At 34.0% G+C, this 12,160-nt stretch overlaps 1 protein-coding gene across 1 annotated transcript; it reads right to left on the bottom strand.

Annotated features, from left to right (window-relative positions):
• Positions 1-2,279: 2,279 nt before the first annotated feature.
• Positions 2,280-3,227, bottom strand: LOC105985044 (olfactory receptor 2M3). The gene has a single exon (XM_013015457.1). It carries the CDS (start codon positions 3,225-3,227, stop codon positions 2,280-2,282), a length of 948 nt encoding a protein of 315 aa, XP_012870911.1.
• Positions 3,228-12,160: the final 8,933 nt, after the last annotated feature.

Raw genomic sequence — 12,160 nt, 5'->3', positions numbered from 1 at the left:
CTGCATTTTGTATATACATTTTTCTAATTTGAGGAGGGGAAGGGAAATGTCAAAATGCTGAAACAAGGATACAGGTTGAATGAGATGTTCAAGATAGTATGTTGAAAACAAACTTTACAATTTCAGGGGAGGGAGGAGTTAGGGAGGTAGGAAGGGAAGCAATAATACGAGAAAAACAACATAGGGGGTAACAGTGCTCAATAGGAAATGTACTCACTACCTTACTCATGTAACTGTACAGTATATGAGCATTCTATCCTTGTACAGTATCGTTACAATAAAATATAAAAAATAAATGTATTAAACTTTCTTGAAATTAAAAATCACCTAAATGAAACTTGTTGCTTAACATATATTGTGAAAAAATTAAAAGGCAACTCATTTAAAAGGTAAAATAACATAAACTCTTGTAAAAATAAACTTCAATAATAAAATATGACAATCCAATTTCTATTTTTAAACTTTGATATTTTATTGTATTTACTTTATTATTATTATAAGATGATGTACAGAGGGATTACAATTACCTGAGTCATATAATGAGTACATTGTTTTGCACAGTGTCTTCCTTTTTCTCTTTCTCTAGTCCGTTTTACCCCTTCCCTCCCTAGTTTCTCCCATGAGTTTTATAGTTCACTTTCATCAGTGTCCAGTGAGTTTCACTGTTGCACTTTTTTACCCTTGGTCCCTCAAGTTCTGTGCCTTCCCTCCTGAAGATATATGTGAATACACCATACATACATAAAGAAAAGAAGACAAAACCATCAAAAAAATAAAAATAAGAGTGTGAGGCCTTTATTTCCATATCTAGGTTTATTTTGATATATATATATGTATATATATGTTTTATAAGTATAAAAATCACAGTCATTACTTCTCTGTATTTCTCTCCTAAGAGTATTTTCTTTTGATCTCAGTGTGAGTATCTAGAATCTTATAGTTCTCTCTAATATGTGGAAATTAGATCTAAATTACACTGGGATATGGTAAATTTTAATCCAATTTCTAATGAGCAATCAACTAAGTTCACTTTTTCCTGGAAAATAGATTGAAAGAGCCAGGAAATATGAGACAAGATGCTTAATACTTAGCTATCAGGACATGGAAAGGGATTACAACTAGGTACCCTGTCACATATTTGAACAACATTGTTTTACAAGAGATAATAAAAATATTTGAAACCAGGCACTGCTGGTTGAATATAAAACACTATTTCTCGAGCAGACAATAAGTAGAATAAGTAGAAAATAAATCTGTTGCAACAGATAGATGGTCTGACAATTCTTCACACAGTTATGCATAGTGTCTCCTTAAAATTTATTAATACCCTTTTAATTACATTCCAAAATTGATGAGAGCATATTTTCATAAATATTTAGACACATATATTTATAATTATATAACATCATAACAGAATGATCCAATATCAATATCCATCAACTCATGAATTGATAAGCAAAACATACTTAACCTCCATACTAGACTATGAAATAGCAACATAATAAATCAACTGCTGATATAGTTAATGTTGATGGATTTGAACACAGACTAATAGAAACCACTCAAAACTAAATATTATCTATCAATTAATCTGAAAATTTATATACAATGAATACATTACAGAAAGAAAACCTAAAATATATAACAATGCAAAACAAATGATTTTATTAACATTTCACCCTACTAGGTGAAAAGTCAATGGCTAGAGATAAAATAATAGTAGGAATTAAATCCTACTATGAAAATATTCATTCTAGCACACAATAATAAAGCATTAATAAAATGCTTCTCTTTTATCCATCTGATAGTTGCATCCATTATTATTTATCAAAATTACTTTCATAATAATCTATAAAAATAAGAACCTATGGTTGAATAAATAATTGATTTTCATTTGAATAAGATAATAAGTCTGATATGTATCTTCCACTAAGTGTGAAGTTCTCCTCTAAGATTAAATGTAATATATACCTAAACAACACAGCTTTAATCTCTGCATTTAATGAGGTATTATTAATGGGCGGGCATCTCTCATCTGCTAAAAGTAATATAAAATACACTATACAATTATGTGTTTTCTACTTCAATGAATATTTACAGTGTACTACAATGGATAATTCACAAAAGAATCCTCATCAACAGGAATTCAAATGGTTTTCCTTTTCTTAATCTCATGTGGTTGCTATAAATTTAAGGATAAGAAAATATTGCATGCTGGATTGCATTGATTCTGTATATAAATATATACATAATGTTGGAAAAAAGGAGCCCAGTGACCACTAGACTACTCCCTCTCCAGATTTGCCTTTCCCTAATACCTTCATGAAAGCTCTGGTCACCTCTCGGTTGCGGAGGCTGTAGATAAGGGGGTTCAGCATGGGCGTGAGGATCGTGTAGAAGGCAGACACCATCTTGTCCTGGGTGGGTGAACGCCCAGAGGCCGGCCGCATGTATATGAACATGGCTGCACCATAGTACATTCCCACCACCATGAGGTGGGAGGAGCAGGTGGCGAAAGCTTTGTGGCGACCCTCCCCAGATCCCATGCGGATGACAGTCACAATAACACGCACATAAGACGCAATGATGACAGCTACAGGGCAGAGAAGCATAACCACACAGCAAATAAAGATCATCCTTTCAAAGGTCAACGTGTCCGTGCAAGAGAGAGGGAGAAGGGAAGGAACATCGCAGAAAAAGTGAGGTATTTCCCGGGCACCACAATAGGAAAAAGATAATGTGGCTGCAACTTCAATTATGCCATCAAGGGAGCCAAGAATCCAGGAAGCAGCTGCCATGAGAGCACAGACTTTCTGGCTCATCAGAACGGGGTATCTTAGTGGGTGGCAAATGGCCACGTAACGATCATAGGCCATTGAGGCCAAGAGGAAACATTCGGCACCAAGTAGAGTCACGTAGAAGAATATCTGGGTGCCGCAACCTGCCAGAGAGATGGACTTGTTGCCAGACAAGTAGTTAAAGGCCATCTTGGGCACCGTGGTACATATGAGCGTGAGATCCATGAGGGAGAGTTGACTGAGGAAGAAGTACATGGGGGTGTGGAGCTGCCTGTCCAGGTAGATGAGGAGAACCATGGTTGAGTTTCCCAGGAGAGCCAACATAAAGATGCAGAAAACGACAGAGAAGAGCAACGTGTGAATGGGGCTGTGATCGAAAACTCCTAGCAGGATGAAGTCAGAGTTGAAAGTCCAGTTTCCCCAAGCCATGGTGAATGCGACTGTGGATACATACAGTGACTGAGAGATTACTAAGACATTACAGCACACAATATCCAAGATTTCCCTCTCTATGAAGTTGGGAAAACAGTGCAGAAATACTTTGTCTGGGCCTCATTTCTTTTTGTTAATGAGTGATAGCCATGCTTACTTTTAACTTGATTTGGCCTTTAAAGGCAAATGAATAGCAATAGTTTTTTCTAAGTAAGAGCCTATCTGTTTTCTTTTTTTTTAAGTCATGTAATCTAGCTCCAGTATGGAACCAACCCAGATGTCCCTCAGTAGATGAATGGATCAAGAAAATGTGGTATATATACACGATGTAAGTCTATGCCTCCATCAGAAAGAATGACATTGCACCATTTGTTAGGAAATGGAAAGACTTGGAAAAAATTATATTATGTGAAGTAAGCCAGGCCCAAAGAAACATAGGTCCCATGGTTTCCCTTATTTGCAATAACTAGTATATGTCTGAGACAAGCAGAAAAGGTCAGATAAGTTGATGTTAGGCACAATGAACCCCAAGATAAGGACTCAAATGGTTTTTCTTTCTTTCTATCGTTTCTAACATATTTATAAGATGATTTCTTTGTTGCTTTGTATGTCCCTCCCCCACGGTATAACCTGTTTTCACTGTATTTGATGTTGGTATAATTTGTAGAGGGGAAGGGAACAAACAAATTGTTTAAATAGGGATACAGGTGGACCCATTGCAACAATGAGATGTAACCATCAGTTGAAATGGACCTTACAACTTTGGGGGGGGATGTAGTCATGGAGATTGGAGAGCAGGGATGGTAGGGGAAAAACAGAGGAGGCAAAAATGCTTGATAACAAATATACTCATTACCTTGCTCATGTAATTGTAAGCCCTCTGTACGGTATTTTCACCAAAAAAGAATAAAAAAAGTAAACCAAATGTGTAATATAGATCATAGATCATCCTTTGACAAACACACTTAGAATGAAGCAATTACTCCTAGTTTTGGGAATGCCATGGTACTTACCATATCAAACTGTGGTGCTAGAAAATGCCTGTCTATAAAATTTTGGATGAAAACGTGCATTAAAATTATAGTTGGTTAGAAAATAGATAAATTGATAAATAGATATTACCAAAAATAGATAAATTAGGTTATCGACATCATACATATGTTAATAAATATTTGATGATTATAATGAAAAGCCACTGTGAAAGCCTGTCCTAACCAATGTATACTTCTCTGTGTTCATCATAAAATCTTGAGTGAATCCATGAAATAATCTACTGCAGGTCTTTTACCTGAATAAACCTGGTAAGAGGGGAATGTAAAGCATGATTCAATACTTTTTTATAAATTAGCTTATCTGTGTAAAATAAGGAAATTATTAATTTCTTAAGCTTTGTATATTCCTCTCCATAAATATAGACATAGATAATAGCTATACTTCTTATGAATGTTAAATAAAATCATAATTATAAATAATTAAGTGATATCTGGTATATATTTGGATATTAATTAAATTCAATTGGCAGTTATGTAGTCTTTTTATACTTCATCTTGAGATTCATATAGTTGATGAAACATAAACATTTTAACTTCTTTTGAAAGAATATTGGAGCAACTCAGAAGTAAAGTTCAAGTATCATGTTCAGAAGCACCTAGATTTGATCCTGTATCCACACATAGAGGGAAAGTATTTCTGTTTTGTTAAAAAGTGACATTTATTTTCCTCTGTTTTGCTTCCTTATTGCTTCTTTTTCAATGAAATATTTGATGCCTCCCTTAATACTATATGAGAAAAATGTATTACTTGTTTTGTTTTTATTTTACATTTTACATTTTGTTCTTCCAAACTCTTTTTCAGTCTTTAATAATTCTGTGCACATAACATTTCATTATAACTAAGAATTTTACCACATCCTAAATTCACAATCAGCTCAATATTCTCTGAGAGTTTTTCTTTATTACACTTATCAATAAGATCTATCCCTAAGCCATAAGCCATACACACACACACACACACACACACACACACACACACACACACACACATATTGTTTTTTATTCTTTCACGATTCCCAAAGAACTGCTAGTCATATTTTATTTTTATTTGCTTTAATTTTACTTAACACACTATAATATCTATATGACAAGTAAACTTTGGATTTGTTTATATATTTGATTAAATCCCAGTCAAAGCAAGTTTGTCTCTTTCCTCAAACTTTTAAGGTTTCTTCCTTTCAAGAACATTCAAAAATGATTTCTTCTACATTATTAATGTAGAATTCATTAGCCTCATCTATGTGTTCCATATGGATGGAAGGGGAGCAAGGTCATTTTTTAAGTGAAATAAGACAAGCTCAGAAAGACAAGTGCCATCACAAGACTCATGTAGAATCAAAGACTGTTGTTCTTTTAGATAATGAGAGCAGAATGGTAGTTTCCAGAAGCCAGGGAGAGTGAGGGAAAGGGAAGTTTGGTCTATAGGCACTATGACAATGGATAATATATTTCAAAAACTTGTTCATGGCTGAACTTAATAGAAGCCAGAATGCTTTGATTATTGGAGTTTCCTCCTCTCTTCAGTCTTACCTGCTTTATGTCCGCAAAAATTCATGCTGCTCACAGGTTAAGAGAAAGATTTTAAATGGTGTTACTGAGAAGCATTTGGCTATGTCACCTGTGAATTGATGTTGCAATGTCACGAGGGAGCTGAGTCCCTAGTGTTCAATTATAGTGCTGTAGGTTATCATGCAATTTTTCTCCTAGGACTTGATACAACATTTTTCATTTGATAACATTATGTTATTTAACATAAACAAGTTATTTTCATTTTTTGACAAATAACAAGCACCCAAAATTTGTTTCTTCTATCTTCTTGTCATTTATATGTTAATATTCCACTTTGGCTTTATTTTGTGTCTCATTATTTGTTTGTTTATCTATTTATTGTAATTTTGGAGGCTGAACCCAGGCTCCAGCATACGCTAGGCAGGTGTTCTACGACTTGAGCTTCATTCCTACTTCCTATCCCATGTGATTCTATTTTGCCTTTGAGATGAGGCAGCACTAATTTTGCGAGGACTGACCTTGCATCGCATATCTGAAGCACATTCTGAGACATTGAGTTTACAAGTGTATGTGCCCATACCCTGTTTCACATTTCAAAAATCTTGATTAGCTTATATTATAAGCTTAAGGGGAAAGGAGGCAATTGTGTTTCTCATTTTTAATTAAAGTTACATCCACACCTTCTATGTTTTAATATCTACATGTAGAACTTTATTAAAATTTACTAATTACTTTCATACTGGACAATCAAGGGGTGCTATCTTGGTACCGTGAGGCTGATTTTCCCACACAGGCATTTCTACATTATTGTAAATTTGTCCATATATAGAAACTTAGTATTTGTAACTATTTACTGTATTATTTTTGATTTGTATTTTCAACTGATGTTTTTGTTTGTATTATTCTACTAGTTTTATTGTAATTATGTTCCTATATCTTTATAAAACACATAGAGGGAAGGATCAAACTATTTTTAATTTCTCTCACATTTCACACAATACAACCCATTTGATATCAGAACATTATTCCTCCATATTCTGTTTGCATATTAATTTAAGTAAATTTTGTATGCTTTCCCTGATGATTCTTTTCTCTTAATCAAATGGTTGTGTTTGCTTACAAAATGAAATTTTATCTTTCTCAACACTACATGTGTTTATACCATGATCTATGTTTGGACCCAATGATTTCTTTATATGCTTCTAACAAGATTAGATAATACATAGAAAGATAATTCTTTATATGCTTCTAACAAGATTATATAATACATCGAAAGATAAAGATAACATACAGACAAATTATGTCTATAAGCCCAGCAGAGCACCTATGTCAGAAATTATATTCCGTATTGTTTCAAACTTGTCCATAAATACAATGTTTTTTTGGAAGTACTAGTTTTTGATATTTTAGTTATGTTTCAGTAGTTTATTTGATTGAGGTTTTCATAATATGAAGATGAAGATATTATTGACATGCCCAGTCTATGTAAATATAGATAGAAAAACAGAGGAGAGAAAGAAAGATCTTCATGTACGTCCCAACTGTTTCTAAATTAATAATCAGCCATTACATGACAACATGAAGATCTGTGCTAGGTTTTTTAAATGAGTGCTTTCTTTGTTCAAGTCATTCGGTAAACATTAGAGATAAAAAGTTATATCAACTTAAGCTACTAGGTTTGGGTGTGTTTAAAATGTAACAAAGCACAATATGCACCAAATATGAAATGGAAAGACTCGAAAAAATTTTATTAAGTGAAGTAAGCCAGGACCAAAGAAACATAGCTCCCATGGTTTCCCTTATTTGCAATAACTAGTATATGTCTGAGACAAACAGAAATTTTCAGACAGGTTGATGTTAGGCGAAATGAACCCCAAGATAAAGATTCAAATGTTATAAGATGATTTCATGTTACTTTGTATGTCCCTCCCCCATGGTATAACCCCTGCTTTCACTGTATTTGATGTTGGTATAATTTGTGGAGAGGAAAGGAAAAAACAAATTGTTTAAATAGGGATACAGGTGGACCCATTGCAACAATGAGATGTACAAGACATTATGTAGAAAAACGAACTTTACAACTTTGGCAGGGGGTCGGGGGAGGTGGGGGTAGGAAGGAGGGAGTGGGGGTTGGGGCGGGGTGGGGAGAGGGGAAGGGATAGGAAGGGGAAACAAAGGAGGAGGCAACAATGCTTGATAAAAAATGTACTCATTATCTTGCCCATGTAATTATAACCCCTCTGTATGGTATTTTCACAATTAAAAAAAAGAAAACATAAAAAAAGTAGATTCTTAATTTTTAGAGCCTATACATAACTCCTACATTTTTAGCTTATTTTTAGTTTTTTAACTTATTTATACGTCTGGTTTGATTTTTCTTTTTTGTACATGTTTTATTAGCAGTTAAAATAGTTCACATTATAGTGCCCCTTTCAAAACTCATGTGGAAACTTAATCCCCAGTACATCAGCATTATAAAAGCATCAACAGATGCAGCCATTTGGGTTGTTGAATCTCATTGATTAGGGATCAAGGCTGAAGAAAACATGTCTCAAAAAATGGGACCTTTTGAATGTAGAGAAATATTCCTTACCAGACATATACATATTTTGTCTTTGCACTTCCCACAATTAGAATCATATGAAATAAATTGCTATTTCATAGAAATTACTCAAGTCTCTGGCTTTGGCTCTAGAAACACAAACACAAATTTGTCAATTTTAGGTCAGTGAAAAACAAAAGCATTATTTGAAATATTTTGTACAGTTTATGTCATTGTTTGTTGTTTAACTTTCTGGTATTAATTGTATTAGACCAGGATTTAACATAAACTAAACAAGTGCTCTACTACTTGGTCCATGTATTGAGTCCTTTTATTAATTTGCATACTGTTGTAGAGATAGGATCTTACTAAATTTTCTGGGGCAGGACTTGAACTTAAGATTCTACTGTTTCTACCTTTCCAAGAATCAGGTTTTGTAGGTATGGGCTTCCCTCTTAACTTAGTTTGTGTTTTAGATACCAAAGGTAGCTAGCCTTATGAATTTACTTAGAAACTAAAACCTTTTGTTGGAAACTGTTATTTCTTGTTATGTATTTAAAATTGCTTATATGGATATTCGGCTAATTTTGGTATTTCTATAAAATATCATTTTTTTGGAATCCCCCTTTCAGTAGAATTTTAAGAGAATTTATTTTATTATAATGTATAATCTTTTTATACATTTAAAATATTTAATTAATTCCAATAACTAAATTATCCTATTTATATTTAGCACTTTAATAATAATACTTGTTAAAATTCCTTTTTAAAATTTTTATTGTGAAAATACTGTACAGAAGGGTTACAATTACATGGGCAAGGTAATGAGTACATTTCTTATCAAGCATTGTTGGCTTCTCCTTTGTTTCCCCTACCATCCCTTCCCATCCCTTCCCATCACCCCCCACCTCTCACCAAAGTTGTAAAGTTTGTTTTTTCAACATAACGTCTTGTATATCTCATTGTTGCAATGTGTCCACCTGTATCCCTATTTAAACAATTTCTACTGTATCACTTCTGATATCCTTTTATTCACCTCAGTATATGGTTGTACTTACCAAACCCAAACTTTGAGTTTTTATTGTTTGTATCTTCTAAGGCATTCTGTTTTGCTTCTTCAGATCTTCTGAAACCTTTTAGCTTTTATGTTTTCACTATTTCTATGCATTATCATGTTGATTAATACTACATAATACATTTCAAAAGCTAAGAAAATACACTATAATGTTATTCATACTGTTTCTTCAGAACTTCATTTTAGGTTATTCTCTTTAAAAATGGACCATATTTCATATAACTATAAGATCTAAAGCAAGGATCAGTATATCTAAAATGAGAAAATCTGAACTGAAGGTTAATATTCACACATTTGTCTCCCATTTGTAAGATGGATGCATGTAATAAGAATTAATAAATGCAGACAAATATACTCCCCATGGAGCTATACAATTTCTGTTATAAAACAAATTCAATCCTAATTCCTATTCATAATGAATCTTTTTATTATATCTGGTTATATCTCACCAATTCTATTAATAATCTTATAGCATTTCTATAATTTGACATTTAATGAGCTTACCTATTCTTTTATAATGATGATTATTCTGATTCAAAAATTATTGAGGAGATTTATTGGCTGATCAAATAAAATATGATATGCTAATGACATGGTATATTTAGTAGCATTTTGAAGCATTAAAGTAGACAAATGAGGGGCTGGAAAGGTGGCTCATTGGTAGAGTGCTTGCTTTGCATGCATGAGGGCCTGGGTTTGATTCCTCAGCCCCACATAGGAGTTGTCACTCAATTGGTAGAGAGCTAGCCCTGAGCTGAAGAGCAGAGGGATAGTGCCATAACCCAGAGTTTAGATCCCACAAGAGAAAAAAAATAGACAAATAGACAAATATTACTCATATGATAATTTTTAATATGGAAATATAAACATATAGATGAATTTAGTCTTAGTGCAAACAGTTACTCATAGTAATACCTTGAATTTTGACATAACTATAGAGGAAACATATACTTGAACAAATAAGCACCTACACTCTTTCTCAATTTCCAGTCTTATGTTTGTAGGTTATAAATGTTGTAAATTCTGGGTAAGTTTTCTGACATGAACTACAAGTATTAAATTCGGAGATTGAACTTTTCAGTGAAGACCGTATATAATAACCAGGCATTTTATTCTCTATAATAATTGCCTCTTCTAATACCTTCATGAAAGCCCTGGCCACTTCCTGCTTACGGAAGTTTTAGAGCAGCATGTTTTGCCTAGGAGTAAGGATGGTGTAGAACACAGACACCACTTTTTACTGGGAAAAGGAAACAAGTAAAGGCTGCATGCACATGTACAAATATGGCTGCTGTACAGTGTGCTCTCATCACTTAAAATGATGGCAAATGGTTTGCTTTGACCCTCTCCAAAAGGATGACAGCCAAAATAACACATGCCTAAGAAGCTATTGTGATTCTTACATGGAAGAGAAACATAACTGTTAGTAGACAAATATCATCCTTTTAAAAGTAAAGGTGTCAATGCATCAATGAGAGCAAGACCGGAAGATCACTAATAAGGACACCGTGGCTGAGACTTCCATTGTATCACTGAGAAAAGCAAGTAGCCAGGAAGCAGCTGCTAGGAGACCACAGGTTATCTGTTTGATAAACTGTCCATTGAAGCCAACAGGAAACATTCAGCACCAAGAAGTGACACAGAGAAGAATATCTGGTTGGCATAACTTTCAGAGAGATGGAATTGCTCTTAGGAAAATAGTTGGAGGGCATCTTCAGCAGGGAAGTTCATGAGGTTCACGAAAGAGAAGGAGAGTTGGATGAGGAGGAAGTGAATGGAGGTGTGGAACTGGGTGTCCAGGTAGATGAGAAGCATCATGGCTGCATTTTTCCACTGTGGAACTAAGCAAGACCATGAAAAAGAGAAACATGTGAGTGGGCCTGGACTGAAGATTGCTCACAGGACTATGTGAGAGTTGAAGGTTCAATGCCATTGTGAACTTACTTCCTCTTGATAAAATAAAATTTAAAAGATGTATAAGATTGTGCTATGGAAAAATCAAGGTCTTCTGTCTTAGACCCACACAATGAAAAATTGTCCAAGAGTGAGAAAAAAGGTTTAACCTTTGTTTTCACTGTATTTGATTCTGGTGCCCTGCATCTTGTTTTTTGTTTTTTTATTTTTTGTATGTTTTTATTATAAAAATACTGTACAGAGTGATTACAGTTATATGAGCAAGATAATGAGTATATTTCTTATGGAGCATTGTAGCCTCCTCCTTTGTTTTCCCCCTACCATCCTTGTATATACATTTTTCTAATTTGGAGAGGGGAAAGGAAATAACAAAATGCTGAAACAAGGATACAGATCGACCCCTTGTAATAATGAGATGCAGAAGACACTGAGAAGCCTGGCTTGGCTAGACTGCAACTAAATTGGATATTATGGCCATTTTGTAAAAGGCTTTTACCAACATATGAGCTCAGGTTCCTGGAAAAACCTCATGACCAGAAAGCATTCTGACCCCTAACTCCCTAGTAACAGTCAATCAGTAACTAGCAGGACAGTAGCTTGATCAAGGAGACAGATATTTCTTAAGAAAGCATAGTTACTTCACTTAATATAATTTTTTCCAAGTTTTTCCATTTCCTAACAAATGGGGCAATGTCATTCTTTCTGACGGAGGCATAGAACTCCATTGTGTATATATACCACATTTTATTGATCCATTCATCTACTGAGGGGCATCTGGGTTGGTTCCATATCTTAGCTATGGTAAATAATGCTGCAATAAACATAGTTGTGCTGGTAG

Source organism: Dipodomys ordii, unplaced genomic scaffold (genome assembly GCF_000151885.1).
Source record: "Dipodomys ordii isolate 6190 unplaced genomic scaffold, Dord_2.0 Scaffold27, whole genome shotgun sequence".
NCBI classification, from domain to species: Eukaryota; Metazoa; Chordata; class Mammalia; order Rodentia; family Heteromyidae; genus Dipodomys; species Dipodomys ordii.
Note: the sequence above shows the minus strand (reverse complement) of the source record. Positions and strands in the feature narration are given on the sequence as shown.

Excerpts from the sequence above, each read along its gene's own strand:
- LOC105985044 (XM_013015457.1), bottom strand. The coding sequence starts at position 3,227 with ATGGCTTGGGGAAACTGGACTTTCAACTCTGACTTCATCCTGCTAGGA.